Raw genomic sequence first — 18,616 nt, 5'->3', positions numbered from 1 at the left:
CTCTGGGCTCCAGAAACAGGGATTCCTTAAAGCCTGCCGTAGTCTAATGGCATTACTGGACACCCCTCCCCTCCCACCATTAACCACCCTCCCCATTCTAGAGCTCCCTCCGCTCCACTTTTTTTTTCCTTCTCACTGTTATCTAATTAAAAGCCTTTCTACAGAGGGCTGGTCCTGGCCTCCAGGCGTGGGGTACTGACATGGCAGCCAGCCGGGGGTTGAGTGATGGTGTGTGTGTGCAAGTGTGTGTGTATGCGTGCAAACAATCTTGGGTGTAAGTATGCGCTGTGTGCATGTCCGCGTCTACTCAAATAGGCTTATTGCTGGCTGAGCTGGTGAACCAGGAAAAGGGTTAAAGCAGTCCATGGACAAGCAGTCATGCAGGAGTATGGGCTTAACTAAGACTAGGCTGCAGGGGGGGAGGTAATGAGAGAGGGGGGAGTGCTGGCCCGGCCCTGATAGGGCGGCTGAACATGATACTGGGTCAGGGGCTATATTAAAGAACTTTCAGGGGTAGGTTAAAGATAGTGAGAGTAGGGGTGGGGTTGTGAGATTATATCAATTCATGCTTTGTTTTTCTAACCACCTTTTGTGCGCCTATTAAAACCCAAATGAGTGTGTGTGTGTCTGCAATATACTACAGGTTAAGGTTTTAGTATTTTTGTCTTTCAGATCAAATCGGGGGCAGAAACATGTCATTTGTTGAGACAAACGCAGACGGACAGGATTCTTCATGTGCTTTGGGAGTTTCCCAATTCCCACCTTACAACAGGCTGAGGCACAAGTGAGAGGGAGTGAGAATAATGGGAGGGATGCAAAAGGAGGTGGGCTAAATAAGAGAGAACAGAAGCAGGATAAAAACCGAGTCAGACTCTGGAGCATGGAGTTAAAGCAGGTGGTCCAGAGTCAGTGCAGATATGCTCTGCAAGTGAGCGGAGTGTGTTGATTGGATAAAGAGTGTGAGCAGCCGCTAAAATAGATGAGATGCTCCAATGCAATTCTGTAGATGTCATTTACACTTTTGAGCTTCGCTTCTTTGGCTGGTGAGTATCATTTTGTGAAATAACTCCTTTGTGGCTCATCATGTTTTTGGTTTTATATCACACTCTCTTTTATCGTCTTCCCTCAATGTGTTAAATACAAGAGGTGTAAATGCACAGCATAGAATCAACTGAAGGAAACATATTTCTTTGTAATGGCACATTTCTAGTCATGCATTTGGGGTTTCTAGCTGCTGTCATTCAAGCATGATGAATTGCCTCTGAATGTGATGAGCTCATTGTAGCGTATGAGATGACCTGAACCTCCGATTTGTAACTGCTAATGGTAGTTAAAGGTCAGCTGTTTCTCTTTTAATGGAAAGTGGAATTTATGCCACGTTGAACTAAAAAGTGCTTACCTTATCATTATTATAGGAACATTTCCCTTACATTTGGCTAAAATGAAAGTAAGTAAATATATATTATTGACTTCAAATACAAACATAATCTTTAGGTGGAGGGAGGCGTGTGGCGCAGTGGGTTGTGCGTTGGTGTTCGGATCAGGGGGTCACAGGTTCAAACCCCACTGCAGTCAGCATGTCGTTGTGTCCCTGGGCAAGACACTTCACCCCAAATTGCTCCTGTGGTGATTGTCCACAGTATTGAGTATGTAAGTCGCTTTGGATAAAAGCGTCTAACAAGTAACATGTAATAACAATATAATAATATAGGTAAGTTCAATTGAGTTAGTTGAATACCTATAAAAGAGCACACGAATGCAATTTTATAAACAGGATTTCATGCTTGCCTGTAACAACATACTGTTGATCACAAATACCATCTTACAGTAATTAACTGTTTGTTGATTAAACCTAATTAAAATTATGACTGCTCTATTAACTAAATGTAAACAGTCTTTATCATGGTTGACTGGAACTCATTAGCGTTTGCATTCCCTCCTATTAGTCCTTTCACCTTGACACAAAAGGTTCTCAGCTACTGGAGAGCCACAGTCTGTGGGGAGGCACGTTATCAGCCACATTGACTCACAAGAGGCTACAACACTGAACTCTGCTGCACTCCATTGTTGTGCTATTTGCATGGGACGGTATGATAACGGTCAGCACCCTGAGCCGTAGCCGTTTTCATTCTCTGGTGTGAACAGAGGGTTCCTTCAGTTCACCCACTGATACAAATACACGCACAAACACACGCTAATCCCACTGCAGGGCAGCCAAACCTAGCCTGCATTCCTCCAACGTACCCCTGATAAGTGCTTTTTGTGTGGGTGTTTGTGTGCGTTTTCCTGCGTGGATCCGCTGTCCTTGGGATAAGCAGATACTCACTTTATCAAGGTTGAAGTCCTTTTGTGTTTGGATACTTTTTAAAACAGTTCTGGGTAATTGCTATGTTGTGAATGAAGGACATCTAATGATTGCTTTGATAATAGTTTTCCCTCCTATAACCATAAATGACATCCTAAAATGAATTTGAAAACACTGAACGCATTTCTCTCTCAGGAGACATGAACTATTCGTTTCTTGTCGTCTTTTAAACTTAAGGGACTTGATCTGAGTCATCGGCCAAATTAGGTTCAGAGATGGAAAGAGCACTTCACATTTTGGCACAGCAAAGGGTGTCATTAGGCCTGCCAGAAATAAGACGAGGTTGTCTTCCCCTCTCCATCACATGATTGATGTCCTTATATCGTATCTTCTTTGCCGAAGCACAACTTTAAAAGAACTGGCAACAGGTTCACTTTTCATTCTCTAGGTAGCAACGTACAGGAGGAGAATACTAGCAGCAGACAGCCGTCCGCATGCTGGCGCTGTCTTTGAAATGTAAGGTTGGTCACATGATTTGCGGTGAAAGGCAGGTTCAGGGGTCACAGTGACGGATGTGGGCTTAAGATTACAGGCTGGCGGGTGGTAGGGTCAGCACAGTCAGGGCTGCCTTTCAATTGAGAAGAGGCAGAGCACAAATCAAACACTAAACATTTTTATTGACGTAGGTTAAAGAAGTTCTGTGTTATTATTATCCATTTGTGAGTGATGGAAGGAAACGGTGTCTTTGGGAAAGTCAGGCCAGAGGTCTGATGGTGTCCTCATGTGGATGACGGGTAAAGGAGAGATGTGGGACAGCTGGTTAAGAAGAACATGGAGAGAGTTGCAGAGGGACCAAAAGACAGGGAAGAATGGTGAAAGGTCTGTAAACGAAAGTGCACAGAAAATGTTAAAGGTCCCATGTCATGGCCATTTCCACTGATCATAATTCCATTGTTGAGGTATACTAGAATAGATTTATATTGTGCAATTTTCCATACTCACATTGGTTTCTCATACAGCATCTCTGTAAACTACGTGTATTCACTGAATTTCACTCTCTGCCTTTAACGGCTCGTTGGAGCTCCAATAGCTCCAGCCCCCACCCTCCCTGTGAGCACAGTGTGTTCTGATTGGTCGGGACGTTGTGAATCGCGCTGAGCTCCGTGGTGGTGTTGTTTCCTTGTATAGCGATACACAGCGAAACACAGCCAAACTCATCCTGAGCACACACAAACTCACAGCCGAAGTAAAAACAATAAGTGTGGCTTGATATTGAGTACGAAAAAGGTTGATAAACGCTGTGAGAATGGGTCTGCAGAGAGAATTTTGCCGCGATCCCAACTGTCTGTTATCAGCCTGCAGCCAGGGAGGAGAAATCAACAGAGCTGCCTGCACTGTGTGTGTGTGTGTGAGGAAGTCCGTGGATTGGTCAATTTGGACCAATCAGCGGGGGCTTAACGTAACGCCTCCGCGGACGTAACGTAACAGCTCCACGGATTGGTCCATTTCGTTCCGGGTACGGCATTACATCATGCCGTACCCGGAACGAAATGGAAGAATCAAATGGACAATGACGTATCTCCAACGAGGCGTTTTGGGGAGGTATTCCCTGTAGCGAGTTTTACTCGCTACAGGGTGTACTTTGAGGGTTTTTGACTCTGCAGACCGTTTACATGCAGAAAAACCTTCATAACACACAAGGGGACGGGTAATAACTGGAAAAGCATGACATGAGCCCTTTAAGTTTTCTCGGTAATGCTTACATTTCCATGTGCAAACACTGACAGTTCGAATTACTTTAAGAAAATATTTGCTCTTTTGTTAAAATAAACCCCCAAAGATTTACTCATCTCATATTGTGCCAAACTTTACTTAATCATAACATTTAGGGTATGGAATTATCCCAAACGTAGCCTGCAGCAGACGAGGTAAGGCACGTTTTTATCCCTGCCCATTACCGCAATGTTTTCCCCGAATCATCATAACCAGGGTTAAAGAGCTCCCTTAGCATAGCTTTGCACCGACGATAAAGGCTGATGGGTCAGGTAGTGTGCAACATTTGCTGTGGTCAGATGCACATGTTTGCGCCCCTACACAAACACACACATTATCTATTTATAGTAAAGGGAAGCTTTGTAAATAGCTGATATGTCATTGAAGTGTAACCGTGTTCTCAGATAGCACCAACCACATTTTAGTTGGCATACAAAGTCGACATGAAGTCTAGATTAAATGCAAATGTATGGACATTTGCATAAGTAACAAATGAGTGTGTGTGTGTCAGGGCTCTATGAAACTGCTTTGTAAAGGTACAGACGAGAATAAAAGTAGCTGGAGGGGAAAAAACAGGGTGACCTGATTTTCTGCTGACTTCAGTCATAGCCTGAGCTGAATACACACACACACACACACTGGTACGCCATAACGCACGTGGTCTTTGTGTTCGATGCTAGCTAGCGGTCACCTTTACCTGGAGGCTGCAAGATGAAGATTTTGTGGTGCAGAGTGGGACTGAAAGTGTAAACATGGATCTTAGAATATGTAAAACATCTTTTACCTGGATTAACTGAGTTTGTGCACCGGTCTGTTTATTGCGACTTTTATTGTTCGTCAGTTCTGGCATCAGGCGTTTATATCGGAGGACATGCTGAGGACTTTGTCTAGAAGGAACCTGTAAGCTCAACATCATTCCCATGACCTCCACGACAATGCCAAGTTGGCACCGCTCACAACTGCTGAGCTAGTGATATTATGGCAGCATTGTTGGCAGCGTTCATTAGGATTTGCTCCATCTTAACTTGTTGGTGTTATTCAGGGAGCAGAGAAGGAGAGCCACAAAGGAAGGTTTGCAGGAAGTAAGCCAGGGAAGCAGTGTGTATAAATGCAGAGGGCCGGGTTCATTATTGTGCCGGAACTCAAAAGGGAGAATGGCCATGGTGCTGCAGCCATTCAGCCTGAGCCAAACACAACCAGAGCTCCTCCTGAGGTTTCTGCACACATCCACCGTGCTTGTGGTTCTGATGTCATCTCAGAGCAATTCATTTCCCTCTTCTCTCCCAAAAACCCTGCTGTCTGCTGTGAGACCCCCCACCCCTGCCCATCCAACCACACACACACACACACACACACACTACACACTCTATAAAGCCTACCATCTATTTGAACACCGCGTTAATAAAAGACTTGGAAATGGACTTGATACCCCACTATATCAAATTACTCTCTCTGGCACAATGTGTACAAAGGCCGTTTTGTATTGTAAGAATACTGCTCAGAGTCATTAGGAGCGATTTTTGGGGGGCCTGCGGCTGAATGGGGCATGGTAATGGAGCAGTGGGAGAGCTGACAAAAGCTGCCCACCACCCACATCACTCCCCCTTCTCACCCCCAAGGCTCAGATTGTAGAGTTTAAACACATAAGGTGACAAGAAGAGCCGTTTGTCTAACAGTGTGCATGCGTCTGAGCCTCAGAGGCTATGGGAAGACGATGAAGGGCATGACTGGAATACATTGCCGAGTCAGAGGTGTCATTAAGTGAGTGGTGGAATGACTGTGTGGGTTGCCAGTGTGTGCCTGTTTCTCTCCTCCCTCCCTAAAACGCAAGCTGGAGAGCTCTGTTCTGTTTTAGCCAATGCCACAAACATTGGATTGGCTTAAGAGCACCATATTTAAAACAAACAAATGGATTTGTTTTTGTATGTTTGACTTTGAGGTGGATAAATGGACTTATGAATGTGTCTGTGAGCTGCTCTCACTTTTCTCCTCTTGCCACCGTCTTTCATCTCTCGCTTCCTTCCATACAGGTCAAGACTCAAGCAAACATTCAATTTAAAAACCCTGGAATCTGACTTGCATTTGGGTAGGCGTGCAGACAAGCCTCAGCCGCTTGAGTAGACAAATCAGATTTCTGTATTCGTGCCACCGGGGGGGGGGGGGGGCTTCTGTTTTCAGTGAGAACTTCTGACAGTAAGTCAGCTGGGGCTCCAATAGAAAGCATTCTCACTGAGATTCTAAACCACAAAGGCATGACCAGTCGTGGACAGATATGTCAAAAGGGTGCTTTTAGAATGCAGGTCAGAGACTGAGCTGACCCCAGGGCTCGGGGAAGGATGAGGAAGAAATGCAGAGGAGAGTGAGAGGGAGGGAGGGGGAATGTACACATGCACACTGAGAATATGTTGGCAGGGGGTTGTGTTGGCCAGACAGGCCGCAGGGGCGAAGGCTGGTCCCCCGATGGGTGCCTTTCAGAGTGCCCAGGCTGGGTGGGAATGGGATCTGACGGGTGTGAAATGGTCCTCTCTCCCAGTGACCCAGGCCACTGCTCCAACACTGTCGCTTTGTCCTTTGGACCCTCAAAGAGCATGTATCAAAGGACTCATAATGACCGAGCTGGGAATGTGACTGCTGCAGAACCTCTGATAGCATCACTGATGGAAACCAGTTCACATATTTGATCATAACAATGTGCACAACTCAAGAGTATGCCTGATGATGTAATGTTAAAGTCCTTTTACTCAAGTACTTGAAAAAGGTTTTACTCCTATAATATTATTTTATAATTTGTGTTTATTTAAATGTTTTATTAATAAATAATATAATAAGTAAATAATCAGAGTACTTTTTCTAACGTTGCTGATGACAGTATTTTGTGCTAGTGGTGTTAAACTACAACATTTAAGTCGTCCAACTAAATAACGGATAGTACTATGCTGTAAGAAGCAACTCTAGTTCCTTGAGGAAACAGTACGTCATCTGTTCTGTCTCTTCATTTATTGATCTGAGCACATTTCTGTGACATCTCACTGGAGATGAAATCCATTTATATTTTGCTCAGAGAGAACAGATGGGAAGCATTGGCTGAGAAAAGTCACACCAAATGCAAATATAGCACCTTGTTGTTCCTGTATTTGCGGCTGCTCTGACTCTTCCTGCTTTAGGCTGGAGCCACACGGAGACGAAAACGAACCGAATTCGATATCAAAAAAGTATTCCGTCCACACAAGACAGCCCGACCCGCTGGAGACGCTGTAGTACATATGCCGGGCCTGTAAGTGGCGCTATACTTCCGCCACAAAATACACCAAAAGCAGCGAAGAAGACCCCCCCCCCCCCCCCCCCCCCCCCCCCCCCCCCGAGCATGGTTGCCATGGTTACCCTTCTGTTTATTCTCCGCGGTGGATTTAGCAACATAGTTCATGTAGTTCTCCATGTCCACTTGTTGCTGATGGTTGTGGTAGAGGAGCTGTAGATTTTGCACTAACATCTGTAGCATGTAGATGTAGATGGTCAGTAGCTATTGTCAGTAGCAGTAGCTACTGACAATAGCTACTGACCATGCTACAGCAGTGAGCAGCAGAGGTGTGGAGAGGCGGGGCTATTGCGTCATCGTTATCAGAAAATGATCGTATAGGGCGTAGACACGGAGCCGTTTGGCCCCCCAGAGCGTTGCGTCCGCAGATCTACCCACCTTGGGACCCGTTATCGTTATCGTTTCCCTGTCGGCCTCGTGTGGCCGAACCGTCTATAAGATAGAGAACTGTAGCGGATACGACCCGTTTCGTCTCCGTGTGGCTGCCGCCTTAAAAGAACGCACACCTCCGCTGGTGGATGCCGATGTCGGAAATCTTGGTCTGACTTTTCACTGAATGCACACAGTGGAGGCAGCCAGATCTTTGTGTCTTTAGAATGAAAGTCCCACCTCTCTCCTTCAGCTGAATATGAGTTGAATTGAAGCCTATAATTGGGGGTGGGAGAACAGAGATAGGATGAACATATGGCATGTTGACAATACGGTATGTAATCGAGAATGTCAGCTATTGGCACTGGAAAAAATGATCCTACAATGTGTGGTTGACTTGTCTGTCATTGTGGGATAGAGTGCAGAAAATAACGAGGACAAAGCTGTTGTGATTCACCTTGGGTTTTTTGTTACAGGGTTAGGGTTAGGGGTAAGCTCATGTGATTGGATGCAGCTCAACCTCTGACTTCACATCACCTTGACAACATAGTGACTTTGTTGTCATTGTTCTTGTATCTGGCCAAACATTACATAGCATAACAAAACGTTTAATATCATTCCTCTCCCATTTTTCTTATTATCTTTCTAGAATCTTTTCAGGGGCTAAAGACTTTCTCACACTCAGCTGAACAATGGTAGCAATCTGTTAAAATATTCTAGAATGGAGGACTCTCCAATCAGAGCTTAATAATACAGATAACGACAGGGTCAGCCAAGGAAAGGCTCCCACTAATACTGGTGTTATTATGAAGAAGGGAAAGGTCCATGTAGTAGGGAGAGATGGGAAAATGACATCCCTTTTTCTAAAGGTTTATCTTTGAAACCTCTCATTTGAGACTTAAATAAAGGCAGGAAAAGCAGCAGTGGAAAAAAGGATTCTCTTGGCAAACGATTCGGTGTGTTTGCAACGTCGCTCCAGCTGACTCATCTCGTCTGTCTGCCTGTTGTTTCCCCTGCTGTCCTGAAGCTGTTAGGGAGGAGCTCTGAGAACACATTCATCTCATATTAGGGCTGGGTGATATGGAGGAAATCTAATGTTTTTGATCAAATACTTTTATCAATATTGTGACGATACTGAAGAGTTCACTATTTTTTTTCTTTCTTAAATATTACCAGCTTTTATTTGATTTATAATAATCAGTAATGTGGATATCATGACTTAGTGATTAAAGGCAAAAAAGCACGGTTGAGCTGTTCTGTAAGTTCAGAAAATTACATAATTTGACTGTAGTGCAGGTTACAGAAATAGAAAAATACCTCATTTTATGCCAGATTACAAACTTCACTACAAATTATTATGTCACAATAATGGTATATTACTGATTTATTGTCAAGCCCTGCATATCCTTGGGGCTGTTGATAGTTCTTCTGTTAAAATATGTACGGAAAATATGTTGGAATGTGACATGATGGGATTCTTTTGTCAGCATGTCACGCTGACAACCCCCCCGCGCAAACCTGAGGAATGACCTGCATACCTTAGCCCTTACTCACAATTTCTCACAATCTAAAACGGCACAAATCTCATTCTGTATGACAGGCTTATGGTGTGTGTCATTAGGCGCTTTACCTTGTTGTTCAATAATAGTTAAAAGTGTATTTTTCTCTCTTCCCCCGCTCTTCAGATACAGAATGCTGAGAAGAGGATGAATCCTTCAGGTCATCTGAGACATCCACGTGTCTTTGCTGCTGTCCCTCCCCGACAGCCCTCTCGTCCCAGCGGGTTACCATCTGCCTCTCCACGATCCCTCGCTCGCCCCTGCCCGGGTGCCTCCCCCCTCCCCTGCCCCCACTAGTGTCCATCCCAGAGGAGAGGAAAGGCGAGCCAGCCGCTGTAAATATGCCTGGATGGAGGTCTCAGTGGCGTCTCGTCCTGCTGAACTCCCTGACCTGTGGCCTGGAGATCTGCGTGGCAGCTGGGATCACATACGTGCCCCCCCTGCTGCTGGAGGCGGGCGTGGAGGAGCGCTACATGACCATGGTGTTGGGTAAGGACGCGTGTGTGTGCGTGTGCGTGTGTTGCTGGCAGGCTATAGGAAGTACATTGCTTGATAAAAACATCAACAATGCATATGGAGATGCTTGTTAATGCCAGTTGTGATCAGGGCCTTGGAGAGGCTGATAGCAGCATGAAAATGTCCATGAACTGACAATCAAAATAGTTGAGTATTTTTTTGTTGATCAACTAATTGTACAGTTGACCTATTGTAATCAATGCAGGTCTCAAAGACTCATAATTTCTCCCTCTGTCGCTGTCTGACAGATTATCCATGTAACATGAAAGGCAAAACATTTCTAGTTATCGTGCATACACACAAGTACACTGAATCGACCATGCTCTCTGTGGCTGGTTGATTGACCACACAAGTGAGTGTTCCTTGTCCAAGTGTTTCAAATGATACATCTTTATAGCCCTTGAGTGCCATTTATTTACTTTGCATTACTTAGTCTATTGTCCTGGGGCTAGAGATAAATAGGTTGTTGTTTTCAGTCTGAAGACTCTGTTAGCTGTATAACATTTAAGTCATAATACAAATGGAATATTATTTAATTAGTTGCTGTAAACACCATGAGAGGAGTAGGCTGGTACCGTCCAAGGACTGTTAACTAGTATACATAAAGATGTGAACTTGTCCAGTAGCAGCCAAGTTTATGAGGTGGAGGGGGAGGCGTAACTTTGCCGCAGGGCTCCTATCTTCCGTTCCATGCAGGTCATAAAGACATAATTGAGGCCGTAACACAAATCACCTGTTGTTTTGTTGAGGTGGTTATCGGCACTAATTGAAAAGCAGCAGGAGAGCAAAGTACCGCAGGAAGAGCCACCATCTGCAGACCGACCCTTGCTTCTCACATTTCATGGAATTCACTTCACCTCCAGCATTATAAAACAAAAAGCAACTTTGATTCCACTAAATCTCATCTGCTTTTTTATGAAAGGATAACATTTTCGTCATGGTCTAAGTAAACTTGTGTATTTTGTATTACTTTTTTATAGGGCAGATATATATATATACATATATTCACTTAAAGGTCTCCTATCATGCAAAATGCACTTTTTAATGTCTTTTATACATAAATATGTGTCCCTGGTGTGTCAGGGAACTCGCAAAGTGTCAGAAAATAAAACCCTCTCTCTTTTCCTCGGTGCGCAAATCTCTGAAAACGGTGGTACAACGGAGCTGACCAGATTTGCGTTCGATATGACGTTATTTCGGATGGCACCCACGTGGTGGACCCACAGCACTATCAGAAACTCGCTATCAGAATCAATGCCCGACCTGTTTTGGAGGTAATTTGGTCTTGTTTACATTAGCAAGCATCGCTAACACTCAGAGCTAACCAGTACTGGAGAAAGTAGGCTTGTTTGAGACGAGCTGCGGCTCGCCTCGAAAGTAGACGAGAATAGCCGATCGCAGCCGGGGGAGGTCTCAAAAAGCTCGCCTGAAGTCGGACAGCTCGGAGTCGGCTTCTTCTTCTTCTTCTTTCGGTTTTTTGGCGGATTTCAAACAACTTTAAGGTGCATACTGCCACCTCCGGAGTCGGCTTGACTCGGTTTGCATTTATAAATGCACACGGCATCTATTGCACGTCTGTCCGTCCTTGGAGAGGGATCCCTCCTCTGTTGCTCTCCCTGAGGTTTCTCTCATTTCCCCTTTAAACTGTGGGTTTTTCTCTGGAAGTTTTTCCTTGTATGATGTGAAACGTAAGGACAGAGGGTGTCGTATTGTCATACTGATATTCTGTACAAACTGTGAAGTCCACTGAGACAAATGTAACATTTGTGACATTGGGCTATATAAATAAACATTGATTGATTGATTGATTGATTAAGAATGGACAAATGTGTTTAATCGTTAATGTCAGATATGTACTAAGTAAATACATTTGTTCCTGCTCAAGATTAGATTCAACTTTATTGTTATTGCACAGATTACAGGTACTGAGACAACGAAATGCAGTTTAGCTTCTAACCAGGAGTGCATAAAGCAGTAAAGTGAAAAGTAATGTACACAATCTACAGAATAAAATATAGAATAAATTGAATGATGAAAAAACAGTGAGGGGTATGAATACACTATATACACAGTAGCCTAGCCTAGTATGAACAGTGTGTTGTATGAATATGCTAAGATATATAAAGTATGACAACGGTAAGCAGTGCAAGTGTAGTATACAAATATATAGATATTAATTTAATGATGATAAACATTGTGGAACAATGATGAAAAATGTGAATGGAAGTGGCGACGTAAAACTGACACAAAACAACACACTTTTGCCGAGCCAATGGAGAGTTTCATCACCAGCACGGGGTAAAACCCACCAATGAGCGCTCAGCTCGAGATACCAGCAAGTCGTTTCCCATCAAGCATGTCGCTTCCGCAGCCCGTGGAGAGAAACTGCGCCGCCTCGCCGCGCCTCGCTCTCAAGTCTGCGGGCGTCTTTGTCCCGCGAGATTTCAACGTCTCATGTAGGCGAGCCTCCAGAGCAAGTCGGACAAAATGACTAACCATCATGCAACGCACTAGCAAGACGTTGATCGCAATTGCGCAGGTCTGCGCAGGTCTCGCTTGTCTCAAACAAGCCTAGTATGTGTGAAGAAGCCGGCTCCCGCATGAGCAGGCATAAGCTCCGCCCCCTCTCTCTCTTTTTTTTTTTTAAAGCTTTATACCATGAATCAGCACTTTAGTAACAGGAAGTTACATAAAGGGGTATGAGGCATGGCTAGAATGGGTGATCTGTTTGATATTTTGAGCAAAACGCTTCAGAGACAAGTTTTTTTTATACATTAGTATATATCTGAGACCAGGGACGTGCACAGACATTTTGGGGGGCGGGAGCTCAAGTGAGAAAAAGGGCACTTCCCATAATCATTTATATAAAAAAAAAAAAGTTAAAGTGGACCTATCATGCTATATTTAAATGATATATTGTAGGGCCATACCTATATAAGGTATATTTATACGTTTCTGTTTTCAAAATACCAAACAGATCATGCATTTTAGCCATGCCTCATTTCGCTCTATGTGCTGTTTGCTGTCTACGGGGCTGATTCTGCTGACCACGCCCCCCTGCAGGAGAGGGTAGCCGTGCTCTGATCAAGTCAAGAGGGGGAGAAAAAAAGATCTCCGTCCTCCGTGTTTTATTGTATAGAGTCGTTATTCATTTGTTTTAAAGCTCAATAAATAACAAAGAAGACCTTTGACCGGCACTTTTCTAATTTTGTCCGGAAGATTTCAACTTTAACGGACATCTTGACCGGCGAAAGAAAACCTAACAAACTCTGCCGCACGGTCCCCTCGTTCCTTGGAAGAGGCGGAGAGGTGGGTGTTTGTCATCTGCTGGTGGACTAACCGGAGAGCATTACAGTGCTTGCCTCGACGGGGAGGGATTGCATTGCAGCGGGAGCAAACGCTTGCCTCGGGGAGGGAGAAAAAAAGCCACAGCGGAGAATAAACAGAAGGGTAACCATGGTAACTATGGGCGGGAAGTCTTCTTCGCTGCTTTTGTGGCAGACTACAGCGCCACTTACAGGCCTGGCATATGTACTACAGCGTCTCCAGCGCTTTCGAGCGGCAATGGCCGGCCGTGGCCCAACCCCACATTCCCCTGATAGGTGGAGAGTTGGCCCAATAGCCGTAGCGCCACTTCTGTGACGACATAGAAGTGTTCAAATCTGGATCAGTCTGTATCAGATCCGTTGCAGCCCCTTTTTTAGAGATTTGGGTATGGAGGAAAATAGAGAGGGTTGTGTTTTCTGACACTTGGTGAGTTCCCTGGAACACCGGGGACACATATTCATGTATAAAAGACGTACAAAAGTGCATTTTGCATGATAGGTCCCCTTTTAAATATAGTTAACACAGAGACAATGGTCTTCTATATTCACTACACACAAGAGCAGACCACAAACTAGTAAAATTAATAGTTATTAAATGAGCAGCCAACAATCAAAATGATGAAGTTATCTATAGATTTAAAGCTAATCTGCATTTAAGCACAACATTTCAGGGGAAAATACTGACTTGACGTAAGTAACTATCTGGGGAAGTTGTGAGGTGAACATTTTTTTTGTTTGTTTTATCGTTTTCACCTGCAATGCCTTGGTAACTGCATGCAAATTAGCACATTTTAATCAAGATAAGATAAGAGATAAAATAGTACTTTATTACTAGTGTCCTAGTTAACGCCTAATTTGCATATCAATGTAGCGATTGTGATGACGTTATTAGATACACATTTTACTGTATTCATCTTTAGTGTCTCCCCTTAAGTACAGTAGGCTACATTAGCCTGTATGCCCATGATAAATTGCCTTAGCTAAACCTTGAGCTAACTTATCCATTAGCTAGTAGCCTTAGTTAACTATATTTGTTATTGTCTTTTAGCTGTAAACTCGAGGCACTGGCAGCTTAGTCATTTGTTCATCACCACTCACCTTCAAAATAAGCCAAGAAAAGCCGGCATAACATGGGACTGTAAGGTGGGAGGTGCTGCTATCTGTCTGTTTGAAGTGACTGCCGATCAATCAATATATTTTTGGAAAGGAAAACTGTGCGCAAACAGCAGTAGATATATATTCATTTATTTAAAAAATAAAAAAGGGGAAAAAAAGGGCACTTTCTCTGGAGGAAGAAAAAGGGCAGGGGCTCAAGCCCACTTTGATGTCTGTGTGCACGTGCCTGTCGGAGACCTATGCTATTGCCTAAAAATTGCATGATAGGTGACCTTTAACCCTTAAATGGTTATCCGTATCCTAGGGGAAACAGTCATTTGGCAGGCTGTGTCCATGTCTAAAATGGGTGTAATGGTAGTGTAATTACGGTTTAATATTGGTATAACATGGGTGTAATAGGGGTATATTAATGCATAATGTGGGTGTAATAACAGTGTAATTACGGGCTGTGATATTGGTGTATCATTGGTATAACATGGGAGTAACAGCATGGGTATAATTACGGTGTAATATGTGTGTAATGTAGGAAATAGCAATCAATTAATTTTCCTAAGTATTTTGTATGCTGTTTTATGTAATGTCCTGTATTTATTAGCATGGGATCTGTCAGGAATTTGAGTTACAGTGTGGATCTGAACTGGAAGAAGCATTTTGCTTTACAGCAGCAATTTAGAGACATTGTTCCCCTGCTGTTAAAGACACCCCTCCTTGGTATAAAAAAAAATGCCAGATGTTAGTAGGATAAACTGAGAGCCTCTAACATAAGTCTAAAATAGGGTTGCCACCAAAAAACACAGGGAAAAAAATAGAAAACATTGTTTTTGCTGAAATATCTTTAAAATGTACAAAATGTACACATTGACTAAATTCAACACACACATTTTAAATATAAGTATCATGCATGCAGCTTGTGTTTGAATCAAAACGGCACAGACATCTTCAAAAAAGTATATTGTGGTCATGCAATTCAAGTTATTTTTGATAATGGAAAAATGCAAGAACAAGTTTACAATATATTGCATTACAACACTATATCCTCTACAATTAGTATACTGTGGAAGGAATCTGTAACGGTTTCAATGAAAAAAGAACATTTTAATCTAGGGTTGTTAATGTGATTATATCTTTCTCTTTTTTTCGCACAAGAAACCAAAGATTTTACTCATTTTTACAATGAGACACACCGACATCATCTAGGGATTCTGGGAAGAGTCGTAAAACGTGGCTAATTTAGCTCTGTGGCCTTGTGGAGCAGCTGATGACTGCTCCATTATGTCTGGATAACGTATAATTCAGTTTGGTCTCGTGGCTTCAGTTGCGTCAGACCTCTTCAATCTATCAATAGCCTGGAGGAATTTATCCAAACGCTTCCTAATGCAAACATCAAGCTGGACGGGTTTGTTTTATAAAAATGTCACTCATCTGGTTGCTCACAAATGAGTGACATGCGTGTCCCCACTGACAGTCTGCATCGTCGGTACGGTATATGTTTGCTCACTGTAACTGAGTTTACTTGTGCGCAGTGTGCATAGTTGCATTATCTGTCTTCCACAGAAGTGACTATTCAAGTATAAAGAATTAAACGGTATACACTTCTACTCCTCTAACAGCTGCCGGTGATATCAAGAAAAATGATTTGATTGTGTAGTTCCTGTAAACCAATCTGGAAATGGCACTCAACCTAATTCTAATCTTGCTTTGTTATAATGGAGTGCCTGAGTGTTATCTGCATGAAGATAGATAATGTGTCTTGGGAGGGTTAAAGCTAATTTCCCTGCGCATAAGTGTCAGGTTCTCAGATGGCTGCTTTCTACTTGATCTGAAAGCCATTTGTTGGCTGCTTCATCCTCCAGTTGTTACTTTCTTTCTCTAGTTTCCTCTCTGATAGTCGAGAAGACACTGAGGTGTCCGTTACTCGTGTTATTTAAAGCATTATTTTGGTCTATAAGTAACAAAGTGCATTGGGGAATGTGACACATGTTATATCGATTGTGTGTGTTAAACAACACTCTGATTTGTGTGTGTGTGTGTGTGTGTAGACAGCTTGCAATGTATTCAGAGGCTGTAAAGCATGCTTTGGTGTGATGTATAGTATATAGCAGTGAGAAGCTACTGAGTGGGGATATATGTGAGACAGTAAGGCTGGTGCCCCACGAGGACGCATACGGCAAAACGCATAGGATTAACGCAATCGCAATCGCAAAAAAGCTTCCGTCCACACGCAATATACACCGGATAGTGTCTGTTCACACGAGACAGCTCCGCTTAGCTCCAACCGCTGGAAAAAGCTGCAGTACATATGCCGAGCCTGTACGTGGTGCTGTAACTTCCTCCACAAAAAGCAGCGAAGAAGCATGGTCGTCATGGTTGCCCTTCTGTTTATTCTCCGGTGGGGGCCGAGGGATCCGGGCAGAGTTTTTCGCCGGTCAACGTGTGTAAAAGTTTAAATCTTCCGGACAAAATTATAAAAGTGCCGGTCAAAGGTCTTCTTTGTTATTTATTGAGCTTTAAAACGAATGAATAACGACGATATAATGATAAAATACACAGAGGCTGTCTCTATTTCCTCTCTTCTGACAGCGTCAGTGTCTGTCTCATGCAGCAGCTGATCCAGTAATGAGTGACTCGACAGTAAAAATAAACATATTTATAACTAGTTTAGTTTGAGAGGTAATTAAAATAGCTAAGGGTGATGATCTAACTTGAAGTGTGTGTTTTGCTCCCGCTGCTTCACAGCGGCAGGAGCTGCGTGTCTCCGTCCTGTCAGATTAGACTTCACTCGCGTTTATGTCCATATCGAGATAAAGATAAATAATCTGAATTCAGTGTGCAGTGTACTTTTGCGGGGGTGAGCAGCAGAGGTGGGGGGAGGCGGGGCTATTGCGTCGTCATTATCGCAAAATGATCGTATAGAGGCTACCACACGGAGCCGTTGGACCCCCCAGAGCGCTCCGTTCCCAGATCTATCCACCTTTGGACCCGTTGTCGTTTGCGGGGTCTGTTTCTATCGTTTTGTTACGGCCTCGTATGGCAAAAAGGGCTATACGCAAGAGAAATATGCGGATACAACCCGTTTTCGTTCCCGTGGGGCACCAGCCTAAGTCTTCCAGCTGTATGGTGAGGATTGTTATGACGGGCCTTCACAGCTGCAGCAAGAAGAAATGTGGTGGGGGGGCTGCAGTCCTCGTGTCTGTCTATCTGTCTCTCTGTATGGTCTTTCTGCTTTTTCAAGGTTTTGAAGCTTTATTTCAGACACAAGAAAGGCACAAAGTGTTGTCTGGGTTTCTTGTCAAACTGTAGAAAGCGCAAAGGTTGTATATTTTTATTAATTCTTCTTTGCTGTGGAGTTATTTTCACTCCTGTAGTGCTTTAACAGCGATGTTTTGATAAAAATGTCCCAGAATTCTTAGTATTTTATGTCTTGCATGCATTACGGATCAGGTGAAAAATCAATCCATGTAAGATTTGATTGTCTTGTCTTCTAAGATTTTGAATTGATGTCGTGAAAACCAAAATATTATACCCACTTTAATCTGCTTTCATGCCGTAACTTGCTAAACAGTGGACTGCAGTAGATGACGAAATTATCTTTTCTATCTACTGAATCCAGAATTGGTTTTGATTTAAATACCGAAATATTGACAGCACTAACGTTTGCCCAGACATGAATTCACAATATGGCCGTGCGTACACAAATTGCCTGTTGATGAGAAACATTGCAAGAAAAATCATCCTTGTCTATCATGAAAACTCCACAGGCTACTTCTTAAAAGTCAAACCCTATTGCGAAGATTGGGCGGCGTTCGATCTTGCATGTGTGGCTGTATGTGAACATCCCATGTATCATGGTGTGTTCTAATTAGCCAGACCGACAACGTGTGGAGGCTGAGCTGAGGGAGGGTTACCTTCAGGCAGCGGGCCATCTGTAGAAAACAGCACCAGCAGTCTGAGATGATGGCAGAGCAGCACATGCAGTTCCCCCCCCCCCCCCCCCGGTAGTGCAGCAGCAGGGAAGACGAGACACGACTGTTAGAAGACATGCTGAGGGATAAGAAACACCAGTCTACCAGTCAGAAGCTGTTTTAAGCCACTAAAACTGACAGCGATTTGATCCGACGCCTGTGTTTCTGGCGTGGGATATTGTGAAAATCTGCTCTGAAAGTATCAGTGGAAATGCAAAGTGTGATTCAAAGATGTCATACATATTTGACAAGTGTGACAGTGTTTTAGAAGGGAAATACCTGGTTCCTATATCCACATTTCTTTCTACTTTGCCCCTGACATCTGCATCTTTCTCTCCTCCTCGTGTTCTTCTATCCTAACCACATTGTACTTC

At 43.5% G+C, this 18,616-nt stretch overlaps 1 protein-coding gene across 2 annotated transcripts in view; it reads left to right on the top strand.

The window, feature by feature from the left end:
- The window catches only part of LOC117491560 (solute carrier family 45 member 3), a 35,212-nt gene that overhangs the window by 9,973 nt on the left and 6,623 nt on the right, over positions 1–18,616 (top strand). Inside the window, exons 2-3 of one of the 2 annotated variants that reach the window (XM_034141612.1) lie at positions 673–1,043; positions 9,449–9,811. In XM_034141612.1, the coding sequence (XP_033997503.1) occupies positions 9,664–9,811 (148 nt within the window). In that variant the 5' untranslated portion in view covers positions 673–1,043; positions 9,449–9,663. The remainder of the gene's footprint in view (positions 1–672; positions 1,044–9,448; positions 9,812–18,616) is intronic. The other variant, XM_034141611.1, reaches the window with a different exon arrangement.

This window comes from Trematomus bernacchii, unplaced genomic scaffold (assembly GCF_902827165.1).
Source record: "Trematomus bernacchii unplaced genomic scaffold, fTreBer1.1, whole genome shotgun sequence".
Classification (NCBI taxonomy): domain Eukaryota; kingdom Metazoa; phylum Chordata; class Actinopteri; order Perciformes; family Nototheniidae; genus Trematomus; species Trematomus bernacchii.
This window is presented reverse-complemented; position numbering and strand designations above follow the sequence as displayed.